The sequence below is a fragment of the Giraffa tippelskirchi genome, chromosome 5, assembly GCF_054371585.1.
Source record: "Giraffa tippelskirchi isolate mGirTip1 chromosome 5, T2T-mGirTip1v1.2.pri, whole genome shotgun sequence".
Lineage (NCBI taxonomy): Eukaryota > Metazoa > Chordata > Mammalia > Artiodactyla > Giraffidae > Giraffa > Giraffa tippelskirchi.
Window position 1 is genome coordinate 164,061,011 of NC_137279.1, and position 15,536 is coordinate 164,076,546.

The 15,536-nt window shown below is 43.2% G+C and overlaps 2 protein-coding genes across 2 annotated transcripts in view; one reads left to right on the top strand and one right to left on the bottom strand.

Moving 5' to 3' along the window:
• C8B (complement C8 beta chain) overlaps positions 1–15,536 on the top strand; it is a 186,219-nt gene that overhangs the window by 78,867 nt on the left and 91,816 nt on the right. Inside the window, exon 19 of the transcript XR_014052798.1 lies at positions 10,693–10,836. The gene's annotated coding sequence lies outside the window, so the exon portion shown is untranslated. The remainder of the gene's footprint in view (positions 1–10,692; positions 10,837–15,536) is intronic.
• C8A (complement C8 alpha chain) overlaps positions 1–15,536 on the bottom strand; it is a 69,336-nt gene that overhangs the window by 6,537 nt on the left and 47,263 nt on the right. The window contains exons 8-9 of the mRNA XM_081486763.1: positions 3,564–3,695; positions 2,268–2,425 (exon numbers count right to left, since the gene is read on the bottom strand). Of these exons, the coding sequence (XP_081342889.1) occupies positions 2,268–2,425; positions 3,564–3,695 (290 nt within the window). The remainder of the gene's footprint in view (positions 1–2,267; positions 2,426–3,563; positions 3,696–15,536) is intronic.

Here is a 15,536-nt window from a genome sequence, read left to right on the forward strand (position 1 = left end):
ATTGGCAATGGTCTTGTTCTCATTTTACAAAAAAAAAAAAAAAAATTCAGAGAAGGAAAGTAGTATGATATCAACACACTATAAAATAACATATAACATATAATAATGTATACCATAACAACATCATCACATGGCATGATTCCTGTATTCACTCAATCTAAGCACCTGCTAAATAGACACTGCCAAGCTCTGGGAATATGCAAGTGAATAAGACTCTTTCCACTCTGAGCATCAAGTTCCAAATAACTCTCTAACTGGCCTCCCCTCCATGTCTGTAGTCTGATTGTCTGTCTGTCTGTCTCTGAGCATTTTCGTTTTAAAGCACAGCTTTAGTTTCATCAATCCCCTGCTCTATGACCTGCCAACAGCCTCGTGCATTGAATCCATCCTTCCAGGGGTCATTATGGGTTGTGAAGAGATCCTGAGCATTAGAATCAGTCAGTCTTGGCTCCAGTTGGGCTGTGCCATTTTCTAGTTCTGAGATTTGGCCAGCTTCCTTAACCTCCACAAACCTGCCTCCGCATCTGACTTCACTAAGTACTGACGTCTCTCTCCCTAACCTTGAGATGTAACATTTTACTATCCCCATGTTACAGAGCAAATCCCTGAGCCTCAGAAAATGAAGTAACTCATCCAGGGTCACACACACATCAAAAAGGTGGCTGATCCATGAGCCAAACTACCTCTTTTTCACTCCAAACCCAAGCTCTCTCTCCCAAAAGACAGTATTGGGTCTTCTCCAAATCATGCATGTCAGTCTTCCCCTTGGAAGTTTTGCTCAAAGCAAACAAAGAGCTTACCTCTTGCCCATGAAAGTTAATATATTACTCCTGATATCAATTTTACAGTTTTGCCCAAATCACTAATAGCTTGATGATAGCAATTTTCAGACCCTATGTGAATTACAGGTGCGTGAAAATGGTCCCTTACTTATTGGAGAAGAAATGAACTCAAGGTTAATCCACCTGACCTCTTTCTTCATAGAAAAGAGGCTGTCGTAATAGATTTTTAGTTTTAACTGTTTGTATACATTTTAAAGAGAAGGAATGTGTCCATACCTGGAATTTTTAACTATATATAGAAAATGAGCAAAGGTCAGGAAAAATGGGCAAGAAAACAATAATATTTTACTTAAAAGCCCAAAATGCAACTCTCATTTTCAAATGGCCTACATCTTCTTCACCCTAAATTCAAGCTCTCTCTCCCAAAAGACACTATTGGGTTTTCTTGCATATGAATTGAATAGTGTGATGATACTGGTAGAACAATTCACTTGCTTTACAGTTTGAATACAACTTTACTTCCTTTGTGGGGTTAGAGATTTAAGGCAAGCTTTCTCAGTTTTGGTGCTGTTCGCACCAGCAGCCAGGTGTGTCCTTGCTGTGGGGGCTGCCCTGTGCATTGGGGGATGTTTAGCAGCCTCCCTGGCTTCTGGCCCCTAGATGCCAATAGCATCTTCTCAGTTGTTACAATCAAAAATATCTTCAGATATTGCCCTATGTCTCCTGGGGGAGAAAAATTGACCCTAGTGGCTGAGAACCATGGCTTTAAGGAAGGTGCTAGAATAGAGGGAAGAGAGAACTGGACATGAAGTCCAAAGGTCTTGGATCAAGGTACTTCCACTTATGGGCTCTGTGAGCCTAAATGATTCCCTTGATGACTTGGAACCTCAGTTTCCTAATCTTTTCAATGGGGAGAATCCTATCTGTGCCAGAGGTCATTGTGATGAGATCATTTAGAGCAGGGGCAGCAGACTGTAGCTTGAAATCACACTAAGCCCACAGCTTGTTTTTGTATGGCCTTTGAGCTAAGAATGGCTTTAACATTTTTACAAGATTGGAGAAAAAGAAGAACTTGTGTGCAAGAGACTGTATATAGCCTAGAAACCTAAAGTATTTACTATCTGCTCTTTACAGAAAAAAGTTTGCCAACCTCCAACTTAACAGATATGATTTTTAAAGTCTTTTATGTATAAATGTGAATAGTACTTTTTTAATAAGGTGGCCTACTCCTGAAGAAATTCTAGGACTACTAGTATAACACTAGACCCTAACCAGATATTAAGCTTGTGACCCCAGCTCCCCTGTGGCCTGCATATAGAGTCACGCATCCCTGTAGTCAGGCTTGGGTAAGGCCACCAGTTCAGCGTGCCGTTACATTTAATCTTGTTTTTTGATGGACTCATAATAAGAAATATAAAATGATCTGGTCTGTTTCACTTTCATTCCTTGTGGACCTAGAGTTTCTTCAACTGAGAAAAGACTTACCTCAAAATCAATAACAGCAGGATTATACTTTAATGACCTCCCCCAGGAACGGTATGTAATGATGGTGCTGTCTTGTGTCAAGCCACCTCCCCAGCCAGAGCTGCCACCGCGCACCAGAGAAATGAATTCTTCCACTCCCATGGCCTTCTCGTTGTCACCTACCATCGAAAGAATAATCACATTAGCCCATTTCCTTAGATGCCAAAGGACCAGTTGGCAAGCTCCACTAAATGAGATTTGGAACAGAGTTTAAGTGCTCTCCTTAGAGCTGTCTCCCAGTCTTCTACCTTGCTCAGTTAACCAGCAGGACAACGCAGAAAAGAAGCACCAACACTTGGAAATGGACTCATCCTTTGGATTGGAGCAGGCCCTGGGAAGAGAGCTCAACCCAACATGGAGGAGGGAGAAGATGGAAAAATGGATAATGATTGATTCATTCATGTATTCATTCACATGCCAAATGTTTGCTTGGTGCTTACTACATGCCAAATCGCTTCAACCAAATATTATAGGTGCTATAACTGATTTCTCAGTAGGGGTTCAGAGAAAGATGTGGTCAGATCTACAGTAGGAGTGGGGAGGTGGTCAGGTAAAAAGTCAGTTACCTAGAATAATGGATAAATCTTGGCAGGTAAATGGAGGGAGGAGGTAAAGGCAACCGAGAGAAGTATCTGACTGAAGACCCTGAGACATGAGTAGCTCAGTGCAGTGGAAGTAACGTGAACCTCATCTACTCATCCATCTATTACAAACTATTTCAGAATCCTTGCATCTTGTGTGTCTTCCACCTGGAAAAAATGACTCAATACATGTTGAATGAATGAATAAATACATGAACATGTATAGTGACCTGTGCAGGAGATGTTATAAAATATTCTTGCACAATTTTTCTCTAATTATTATTCTTTGAACTTGGACTTGGTAACCACATTTTTATCTCTCAGCAAACTTGTGTCCTGCCTCTGAGCTGCACCTGATGGGACTTGATCTCAACCGTTAACTTTCCAGATTCTGTCTGCAGATGCCTTTCCTCCAGCTATTACTCAGATCTTTGTCTGGTGCTTGAAATCCAGGAGGTTGTACAAATAGGATGTCAGGCATTTCTAAGGTGATCTCAGCCCATGTTGGGATTCAAAATAGGGTCACTACAGGTCATTGGTTTGGGGTATTCAAGAGATACACAGTGCGACCATCGACTGAAATGGAATCAATTGGGAAGGAGAACATATATGCCCTGATTATGTGTCCAAGAGAGAATCTGGCTTCTTCTTGGGGAAGCCCATTATTAATACTTGCTTAGTTTGCCATCTCCAGATTTTTCACAGGGTCCTACTGATAAACTTCCTCCAACTTGTATCTCCTGTGCTTGTTCATACTCAATACCCAAAGAGACTCCAAAGCATCTCTGGATTTCAGCTCTGGTAACACCTGCAACAGGAAGTAGAGAAACACAGAATGCTGAGACACGCAAGACGGTGAATATGTGCAACCAGCTCATAATAGTAGTTCATAGCTCACCAGCTCACAGTAGTAAAAACTAGCTTCTATTTTAGAGTCTAAGAGATCTGGGTTGAAATTCCTGTTCTTGAACTCAGTCTCAGTGTTTCCTTCTCTATGGTCCCAATGCAAATATTCTTGAAATAAGAAGGAATATGGATTGCACACACAAGTTGGTCAAAAGTGCTTGTTCCTTTTCCTTTGCACATTCTCCACAGGGCCTCCTTGAGATGGTGATTCTGTCTGATCCATCTCCTTTACCCCTGTGCCTAGTGCAGTGCCTGGCCCATGATTGGCACCAATCTTGCATGTGTTGCCCCTTCCTCTCTCCTTTTTCACTGTCATTCTGAAGTCCACACAAGCTCCAGTTCAAATACCATTTCTTCCGTGAAGCACTTTGGAATCAGAACACTTCCCCCTTTCTCCAAAGATACCCATGTGCTTTGTTTGGGCCTGAATGATCATTTGTGTCCCAATTCTTTTTGCCCAGGTCCTCTTTGCACCTCAGAGAGGCTAGGTGCTGTCAGAAATAGATCTCCATGGGGAGGCTGCCTGACTTCTGACCCCATGAGAACTATGAAGCCCACATTAGCTGTCTCTGTCTATATCTGAGGAGCTGCTGAGGAATCTGCATTTTGCAAATGAAGAACATAATTCTCAAAGGAATGATGTCATTTTGCCCCAAATCCCACAGGCTGTAGGTGAACAGATCGGGGTTTCCAGCCCTTGGTCAACTGGCAAGATAAGGCTAGAGGAGCAGACCGGAGCAAGATATTGACCATTGCTACAGAGTTCAACTTCCTCTGTAGCTAAAGTCTTCTGAAGGCTGTGAACTGGAGTTTATATTTTCAGCACATCATTGCTTTTCACTGCGACTATAAATAATTATAACCAGTCAGTGTATTATCCTGGCAACCACAAAGGAAAAATCATTTAGATTGTAATTCAGTTAAGCTAAAAATTAGATTCAATATTTTCAAGGGAGTTTTGGGCAGCAAGTTTACTTGCTGGCATTCCCATGAAACTAAACTCTATGAGGTCAAGCACTGACATCTTATTTACCACTCTGTCAGTCTGCTATGCAGGAGGATCTCAGTAAATACTCTTAGGATGAATGATTGATGAATGAAAATGAATGCCAAGAGTTGTTTGGTAACAGCTTCTGATGGAAAGAACCTTAGAAGTCAGGAATCATGAATTCAAATCCCAGTCACTTAGATGAATGGACAAAGAAATTACTATATATAGAATAATTACATACATATTATATATATAATTAATAATGATTAAATAGTTATATATAATAATTATAACTTATATATAATAATTATAATTATATAAATTATAAGTTATATGCTTACATATAAATTCATGATACATAATTATATATTAAATAGTATATATAATTATAATATATTATGATATATGTAATTATTATATATTAAAAATTATATACATATGTATATACTCTATATAGCCCATATATGGGCTATATAGAGTACATATATATATATACACACACATATATATATATATATACACCCTATAGATATATCCCATATAAAGAGATCCTACCTTAAAATGTAAAGAAATCCTGCCGTTTGGGACAATGTGGATGAAACTAGAGGACATTATACTAAATGAAATAAGTCATACACAAAAAGAAAAAGAACTTTATGATTGTACTTATACATGAACTCTACCAGAGTCACATATATAGAAGCAGAGAGTAGAATGGTGGTTTCCCAGGACAAGGAGATGGTTGGGAAAAGGGAAGATGCTGCACAAGGTTGCAGTTGTGTTGGAGAAATAAACCTAGAGAGCTAATGTACAGCCTGGTGACTCTAGTTAATAACACTGTATTGAAAACTGGAAATTTGCAAAGGGAGTAGATTGCAAGTACTCTTATCACACACACACAACACACACACACACACACACACACACACACACACACACCTGACTCTGTGAGGAGAATATATACTAATTAGCTTGACTGTAGCAATCATTTCATTATATATATATACATATATATAATCATACTGTATACTTTATATACAAATTTTATTTTTTTAAAAAAGTGAAACAAAACACATCCCAGTCCCTGACACCCTGTATGAACTTAGAAACGGTCCCCAATCTCATGGGGTCTCAGTTTCCCGTCTATGGAGAGAAGGAGTTAGACTTGCTCCTCCGCAGGCCCCTCCTGGCCGGGGCCCTCTGAGCTTCTGTGCACAGTGGTTTCTGAATAACTCTGAGCTGAGACTTTGTGGGAGAAGTGATCCTTTAAGCACTAGCACTCAGCACCAAGCAAACGGCTTCTTCTGCCATTTCAAGTACTTTTAATTTTTAATGCACTACTAATTGAGGAAGATTTAGCATATTTAATTGTTTTGATTAAAAATTGCTTCAACAGTGATAAACAAAAGTGGATGAAAGGAATTCATGGGCAGAAGCCAGAGTGATTACTTAGGTGAGTGGTGGAGTGCTGCCGATTAAAGTGACAGGATGAGCTGGTTAGTGGGGGCTGGAGGATGCCTGTGGAGTGATTATGCTCATGAAGGGTCTGCCGACAGCTTGCCAGGTGCTGCTGGGAGAAGCGAATCCTACAGTAAGGCTTGATTGCAAAGAATTGCCTCCTGTGGACCCTGAGGGAGGATACCAGCCAGCAAGGGGAGGTCTGTGACCTAAGAACCACACAGAGTGAGGGCTAAAAGTATCCTTAGTCACCTACCTGACACATCTCACGTGTAGCGGTGACATGCTTGGTTCATAAAGATTTATTATCTTGCCTAAGACCACACAGTTAAAAGGAACAGTGGAGCTGACATTCAAACTCGTCTGTCGTGCTTAGAAGAATTAGTGGTACTTTCACTAATTCCAGTTATTTCATCAGAATAAATTCTGCTGAAAATTTTAGTAAGCATCTACTATTACCATCCCAGGCATACTGTATGTTGGACAAGGTAGACACTGTGAGGATAAAACTGATACAAATATGATGCCAATCTGAACAAGTACGGTCCTGGCCTTGAGAAGCTAGCAGGTGTGGGCCATACAGTCAGTGAAGACTCACTTGGATCTGAGAGTTGCTCATTTTGATTCACCAGGGCTAGAAGAGGAGTCTCTTGCCAGAAGTAATTGGGACTGCCAAGTCAGAGCTGTCTACAGAGCACCCGTAGAAAACCAAGACCAGTAAACTGGGATAGGGGCTGGGGGAGGTCAAATGTGATGCCAAAATCCAGGACTTGAAGCTGGAATAGAACCTAAGACACAAAGCCAGAGTGACAGATGCAAAGAGCAGAGGAGGGGGTGAGGGGAAGAGCAGAAATATGTCCAGAGCGATTGAGTAACACCTGCCTAGATGGGAGATGGCATGGGTGGACAGACTACAGGACCAGGCGGTGCTCTGCCAGGGCTCCACCCCATCTCAGCAGCCTGACTCCTTAGATGTCAACTCTGGACCAGATCAAACTGGCATTTGCTTTGGGCTTTTGAACTCAGTGAATTGGAGTTGATGTTTGCTGAACCTGGCTACATAGTGAGATCTTCTGGAGTGCTTGTTAAAAGCAGGTTCCAGGTGCCCACTTCTCTCGATTCTGATTCTGTATTTCAGAGTAATCAGCAAATGATATTTTAAACAAGTATCTCAGATGAAACCTATGCAGTGCATCTGGGATCAGATATTAAATACCCTCGTCCTACAGAGGACCTCTGGTGACCTGTCACAGCGAGCTGGCCTCCACCCTCTCCTAGTTAGTGCCTTAAATAAGGACCTAGCAGCCAGGCTCATTCTATCTACCCAGGCAGAAGGAACTAGAGAATGAACCAGAATCCAAAAAGCCCTCAAAAGGCTGATGAACAGACAGACCAAGCACGAGAAATGAGATTCAGATTGGAAAGTTACAAGATCCTGTCCTGGAGATAAAATACCAAGTGCATGAGCACAGTAAGGGATAGGGTCAGCTTAGCAGGAGAGCCAGAGAAAAGGCCCAAGCGTTTTAGATAACTTCCAGCTCAGTAGGGCAGTGATGCCAAGTGAAAATTATAACCAATAGAGGAAAGGCAGGGGTAACCTCATTCCTTCTGCACAGGTTAGAGAAACCCGGAACCTGGAGCCAAGTTCTGGGAGCCATGCTTTTCAAAGGACATAAGAAAATGAGACATTCACTGGACACCATGCAGCCTTTGAAAATAAAGGAAATCCTGCCCTGTGCAACACCATGGCTGAACCCTGAGGATGTTATGCTAAGAAGCTGGTCACAGAAAGACCAGAACTGAATGATTCTACTTAATGTGAAGTATGTAAAGTGGTCCAACTCACAGAAGCAGAGCACAGAATTGTGTTTGCCAGGGGCAGAGGGAGAGAGTGATGAGGCATAAACTCTCAGTTACCCTAGATGAATGAGTTCTGGAGTTCCTGTTGTATCACTCTGTCCTTAGAGTGAAGAATTCTGTATTGTATGCTAAAACATTTGTTACAAGAGTAAGTCCCGTGTTAAGTATTCTTACCACAATAAGATTAAAAAAGAAGATGAATGGGGAATGATTGGGTAAGAAGAAGCATAAGGTTGAAGAAATTCAAAGCCTGGTCCTTTTGGGAATGTTTAAGGTGATGTGAACTTCCAGATGTTCAAGCTGGTTTTAGAAAAGGCAGAGGAACCAGAGATCAAATTGCCAACATCCGCTGGATCATTGAAAAAGCAAGAGAGTTCCAGAAAAACATCTACTTCTGCTTTATTGACTATGCCAAAGCCTTTGACTGTGTGGACCACAATAAACTGTGGAAAATTCTTCAAGAGATGGGAATACCAGACCACCTGACCTGCCTCTTGAGAAATCTGTATGCAGATCAGGAAGCAACAGTTAGAACTGGACATGGAACAACAGACTGGTTACAAATAGGAAAAGGAGTATGTCAAGGCTGTATATTATCACCATGCTTATTTAACTTATATGCAGAGTACATCATGAGAAACACTGGGCTGGATGAAGCACAAGCTGGAATCAAGATTCCTGGGAGAAATATCAATAACCTCAGATATGCAGATGACACCACCCTTATGGCAGAAAGTGAAAAAGAACTAAAGAGCCTCTTGGTGAAAGTGTTCCATCTTTCTCCAGTGCCAAACTCCCATAATCTTTAAGAGTCTATCCAAACTCTATCCCCCAGGTAAAGATCTCACTAAATTCCCTCAAGATTGCCGGGAAAAATATCAATAACCTCAGATATGCAGATGGCACCACTCTTATGGCAGAAAGTGAAGAAGAACGAAGGAGCCTCTTGATGAAAGTGAAAGAGGAGAGTGAAAAAGTTGGCTTAAAGCTCAACATTCAGAAAACTAAGATCATGGCATCTGGTCCTATTACTTCATGGCAAATAGATAGGGAAACAGTGGAAACAGTGGCTGACTTTATTTTTGGGGGGTTCCAAAATCACTGCAGATGGTGACTGCAGCCATGAAATTAAAAGACACTTACTCCTTGGAAGGAAAGTTATGACCAACCTAGACAGCATATTAAAAAGCAGAGACATTACTTTGCCAACAAAGATCCGTCTAGTCAAGGCTATGGTTTTTCCACTGGTCATGTATGGATGTGAGGGTTGGACTATAAAGAAAGCTGAGCAAAGGAGAATTGATGCTTTTGAACTGTGATGTTGGAGCCAACTCTTGAGAGTCCCTTGGACTGCAAGGAGATCCAACCAGTCCATCCTAAAGGAGATCAGTCCTGGGTGTTCATTGGAAGGACTGATGTTGAAGCTGAAACTCCAATACTTTGGCCACCTGATGTGAAGAACTGACTCATTTGAAAAGACTCTGATGCTGGGAAAGATTGAGGGCAGGAGGAGAAGGGGACGACAGAAGATGAAATGGTTGGATAGCATCACCGACTCAATGGACATGAGTTTGGGTAAACTCCAGGAGTTGGTGATGGACAGGGAAGCCTGGTGTGCTGCAGTCCATGGGGTCACAAAGAGTTGGACACAACTGAACGACTGAACTGAACTAAACTGAAGGTGATGTGGGATATTTATCAGAACGAGGAAGGAGAGATTTCTCCCTTAGAGAACTGGATTCAATTTCCCAGAGGGTTGTCTTAAGGAAAACGAATTAATGGCTTGTTGGTGGGGTTACAAGGGCAAGAACTAGGACCAAAAGGGCAGATGCTACAGAGAGAAAGGTTGAGACTCAACATAAGGTAAATCACAGCAGCGCTCAGAGGCCAAGGAGATCATTGCTTCGTGAGGCAGTGAGCTCCCCACATCTGGAGGGTACCAAGCAGAAGCTGGCTGTGTGCTTGTGAGTAGAACGGTTTGAAGTGTTGACTAGTGGTCTTTTTAGAGCTCTTCTAAAGCCAAGATTCTGAAACTTTAAGAACATACCAGAATACTTGAGGAACGTTTGGGATAACTTCATTATGTCCTTAGTAATTTGTTATCATGTGCCAGGCATCTGGGAAATAAGGAAGGTTAAGGGGAGTGTTTGTTCACAGGGTGCTTATAGCCAAGTGTGGAGACATGGACAGGTAAGCCAACAGTTCTTGTACTGTGTGGTGAGGACTTCGAAAGAAGGCAACAAATGCATAGATATAAAAGGAAGGGTACCAGAGGCAAGTGTGAAAGGATGAGTAGGGATTAACCAAATTGTGAGGAGGACGTTGAGAGCACAGGAAGGGCACAAGAAGGCCTGGGGACCCGGGCAGCAAGATTCTGCTCAGAGAGGCCAACGTGGTCTAAACTCAAGAGTGGAAGAAAGGGAGATGCAGATCAGTCCAGGAAGTACTGGGAGACCCCTGGGGTCCTCCACACTCTTGTCTGGTCCCCAGAGAAGCTGTTGTGCCCGCCAGGGAGCCCAGGAGCCCGGGAGACGCGTCTCTGGCCATCATGTCTGATCCTTGTTTTCCACCTGGTTTGGGCTGTGTACAGGTGTGAGAGCTCTCCTCAAACGTCCGTGGAGATGCTGCATCCACACGGCTCTGAGGCAGAACAAGGCAGCCTGACTTCTGAGGTGCCAGAAGCAGCAAGTCTCTGTCATTCCTCAGATGAAAAGCATCGGGTGGAAAACAGCAGGTATGATGCATTATTTATCTCTATGCAACAAACAAATGCCACTCAGGTGGCTGTGATTTATGTGCTGTGTTGCTTTGCTACATTGGTTGCTCCCAAAGACAGCCTCAGAAAGGAAAGGAAGAATCGTATAGTCTATTTCATGCCGTAACATTGGAAAAGATGATTGTTTAGTGTGTGGCTGGATGAGCCAGGAAGTGTTGGCTAACTTACTTGCCCCTTCTGTGCTTCTGTGTATCCATTAAAATGCATGCTTCTTCCCAACTACCTGAGATTAAGAGTACCAGTAACTCTGTGCCCTGGCATGTGCTGTTCCCTGTAAAAGTCCCCTTACTTCTTTCACTGAGTTCCTCCCATTCAGCTCGAGGAAGCTTTCCCTTACTCCCAAAGGCCCTGTATCTATGTCCCCATGGCATCCCTATGTGTCTGTCATGGTATCTCCATGCCTCCCTATAGCATAGTGTTTAGCGCACGATGGTAATTGTCAATTTCTTGATCTGTTTTTCCAACTATTCTGCAAACTTACAATGTCATCTCTTGGGTTTTCAAGACTTAGCATGTGACAGGCCCCAGTAGTGCCCAGGGATGCGCTAATTCCAACCTATCTAGACAGTACCTCTAAAATGTTTCTTTGAGAGTCACTGTCTTCTTTTCATTGATGATACAAATTGCATCTTTGTAATATCTCCTGTTTGAGTTGGTATTTTATAAAGCTCTTTCATCAGCATTATCTTATTAGAGCCTCAAAACAATCTTACGGGACCAGGAGGCTTTGCTCTTTTTACAGGCAAACTAGGATTGGAAAAGGCAGTAACTGTGGGGGTTAAGCGTGTGAACTTAGGAGACAGAGTTCTACCCATCACTGGGAGTGTGGCTTTGGGTGAATTACTGAACCTCTCTGTGCCTCATGTTGCCCATTTGAAAATGCATATGAAAATGGGTTCTTTACATGAGTCTCTAAAAGCAGTGTCTGGTACAATTAAGTGTTCAACAAATTTTGTTATTTTTTGCTGTGGTTGTTATGTAACTTGCCTTAAGATCTATGACTAATAAGCCCAAGAATCAGGCTTTGATGTGAGGTGTGCTATATCCAAACTCAGGGCCCCCTCCATCTCATCAAGGCAGTCTTACTCTGCAGGAAACATTCATCATGGGGCATGAGTAGCAGTAGCCTCACCAAGACTTTCATTCCATGACCTGCCTCATTCCACAAAGCAGCTCAGAAAAGGAATCCATGCTTCCAATGGCTAATCTGGGGGCTGCGATCTCTTATACTCCCTTGCCTGATGAGTGGCTACCCTCAGAAACTCTGGCCCACTAGATGACTGTGGTCATGACAAGAGGCTGGAGGATAGCTGAGGGCCAGGCACTGAAATGGAGATTGATCGAGCTGGAAATGTCCATGCACACTGACTATCTGAACCTCTCTATATCATAGTTATCTATAGCATGGAGATTATAACACTTTCTGTCTCACAGGGTTGCTCTAAGGGTTAAATGAGTTAATCCATGCCATGTACAGTGCTTCAGATAGTTCCTGGCTTGAAAGTAGCCAAAATGGTCAGGAATTACTATTATCACTGCTGCCAGAAATGCCACACCACACATAGGCTGTGCTGTTGGTTCCTGATTCTGAATTGGAAAAATCAGAGACTAAGGGAGGCTGAAGAGTTTATGAACACCAGTTTTCTTAATCAACTTCTCTGTGGTGTTAGCTGTACTATAAACTGAGACGGAATGAATGAAGAAGATGGAACATCCACATTATGTGCTGGGCAAAAATTTTCCAGGCATTATCTCATTTAATATGCACAGATCATTCCACAGCAGGTACACTTTTTCACATTTTAGAGATGAGCAATTCAAGAATTAGATGGTTTCAGCCACTTGCCCAAAATGATACAATAAGTAAATAGTAGATCAGGGATTGAACCAAGATCTGTGTCCAAAGCCCATTTTCTCCTTGCCACATCACTTGGGGGAGAGGGAGCTAAGGGTGGCCCTGGGTGTAATTTTGACATCATCATCACCTTCCTTTCAGGCTGAGGCTGTTTTCAGTGATAGAGGTGGAAAGTCAAAATCAGGATAAATTCAGGAGGATGGTGCTAAGGGTCTCAATTCCATGTGTATGTAAATGACTTAAGGCAGATGGGGACAGAGCCAAGACACCGGGAGTCTGTCAGTCAATCAATACCATCCATCACTGTGAAGGCTGGTTGTCATGGTAACTGAGGATAAAGCCCGGAGCTTGTTAGAATCTAGTGCCTCTCTGTTCAGGATGATTGGTTGGTTAGCAAACACAATGAAAGACCTTTTGGGCCAACCCAGACTACTTAGCCATGAGTACAAGACCCTTCACAGTCAGGTTCCTGCCCAGCTCACCATCCTCACTGTTCAATCCCACTCAATCTCTGTAGGGATTCACCTCTGACTCTTCAGAGTATAAGAGAAGCTGCAGAGGGTGCCCAGAATCTATGGGTTTAGATTCTGAACCAGCCCTGCTAGAAACACACTGAGTCTCTAATGTGAGTCAGCCTCAGCCTCTGGGCAAAATTCCAGGGACACATCATTCACAAGATGCACTATGGAAGCAGGTGGTTATAATAATGTGATATACATAGAGCTATGTCCTGGTTACATTGAAGTACCTAAGACAGGCTCCCAACCCAGAGCCGGGGAAAAATCCTGTGTGAGCAGAGACTGAGGGTGAGTAAGCATTAGCCAGGTAATGAAGACTGAAGGAGGGGAGGGGAACAGAGTCCCAAGTGGAAGGAACAGCACCAAGGAGAAAGTGTGATTAAGTCAAGGGACCAGCAAGTAGCTCAGTACAACACAGACCCAGGAGTGGGCTGGAGGGCTGAGTGCATGCTCCCTTGTCCAGGGCAGGGACCCTCCGGTCTCAATGTTCACCTTTGCATGGCTCCAGCAGCTTGCTGTGGAAAATCCCATGGACAGAGGAGCCTGGTAGGCTACAGTCCATGGGGTCGCTAAGAGTCGGACATGACTGAGCGACTTCACTTTCACTTTTCCCTTTCATGCACTGGAGAAGGAAATGGCAACCCACTCCAGTATTCTTGTCTGGAGAATCCCAGGGACGGGGGAGCCTGGTGGGCTGCCGTCTATGGGGTCGCACAGAGTCGGACACGACTGAAGCGACTTAGCAGCAGCAGCAGCAGCAGCAGCAGCAGCAGCAGCAGCAGCTTGCTGTTCTGTAACTTGTCATCCTCTCTGTGGCTTCCTGGAGGCCAACACTGACTACATTTCCAGGTTACTGATACATCATCACTCCTCTTGGAATAACCTAAACACTGGATTGTTCTCATGTATGCACTGGCCTCAGACAAGCCCTCCACAAAGAGTCTGGCCTTGGGGTGAATCACTCATCTCCTGTTGCTCATTCTTACCCCTTGCTGCTTCAGCCACTCCCATGCAATTCTCTTCTCTTAGAAAGATCCAGCTACATGCTCCACCAGGCATGCTCCTACTCCAACTAACTTCAAAAGATCAGGTTTGAGTGTCTCTGGACTCTAGAAGATGGGAGGGGAAGAAAGGGTGGTTTGCTCCCTCCTTTGTACTTCTACTGAATTTATTTCTATTCAAGCACTTATCGCAGTGTATTATTCTTAGCCCCCAACTTACTACATATTTCTCCAGGATGGAGATCTGTGTGTTTTACCCCATATCTCTGGAAATCATGGGTTCTCTCTGAATATTTACTAGATGAATAGATAGATTGCTAAATGGATGGAGATTGGATTATGAGAAGAGTTTTCCTCGGAGATTCTTTCCTGCCTCTTAAGGGGGAAATGCTCTGCTCAGAACCTTCCTGAAAGGGAATTATAAGCAAAAAAATAGCAATAATATATAAATGTGATGGAATGTATGAAAAATTTGAGAAAGCTAGATTACACATCCATCTTCCCCCGTTATTCCTCATATACAGCTTAATCATCTGGGCTGCCTTTGTCCCATTCTAGTAACGGAACAGAAAATACATAGCTCAGAGGCTCTCAGTCTCTGCTCAGACCCTTCAGGAATCCAGCCCTGACTCTCCAGAGTGTAAAGAAAGCTCTGGAGGATGTCCAGGATTGGTGGGATTGGATACCGAATCACCCCAGCCAGAAAGACATTGAAGCTCTACCATGGGTCAGTCTCTAACTCTGACTGACATCACTGATTGACCACAGTGCTTTCTGGCTGAGCCCTTATCTGGTGTCACAGTCCTCAACTCAACAGTCCCAGTAGCATTTGCTATTAAAACTACCTGCCATTGGTGGCTTAGATACATTTTATGGCCTACAGGTCTTTAAAGTTCACTTCTTTGCATGCCATGGGTACTGGTGCACCATGCTTGTTCCTAGCTCTGTGAATGTACCTACACTTCAGAACAGACCATCAGTAGCTGGTCAGTTTAACCCTTAACCATTCTCTGTTATAATTCCCAGTCAAGGTTCAAACTGACCTAATACTGCCCTTAGGAGTGAATATCGACTATAATACAACTTTGCGTGCATGCATGCTAAGTCACATCAGTTGTGTTCAAGTCTTCTGTGACCCCATGGACTGGAGCCCACCAGGATCCTCTGTCCATGGGATTCTTCGGGCAAAAATACTGGAGTAGGTTGCCATGCCCTCCTCCAGGGGATCTCCCCAACTGAAGGATAGAACCCGTGTTTCTTACATCTCCTCCTGCGTTGGCAGGC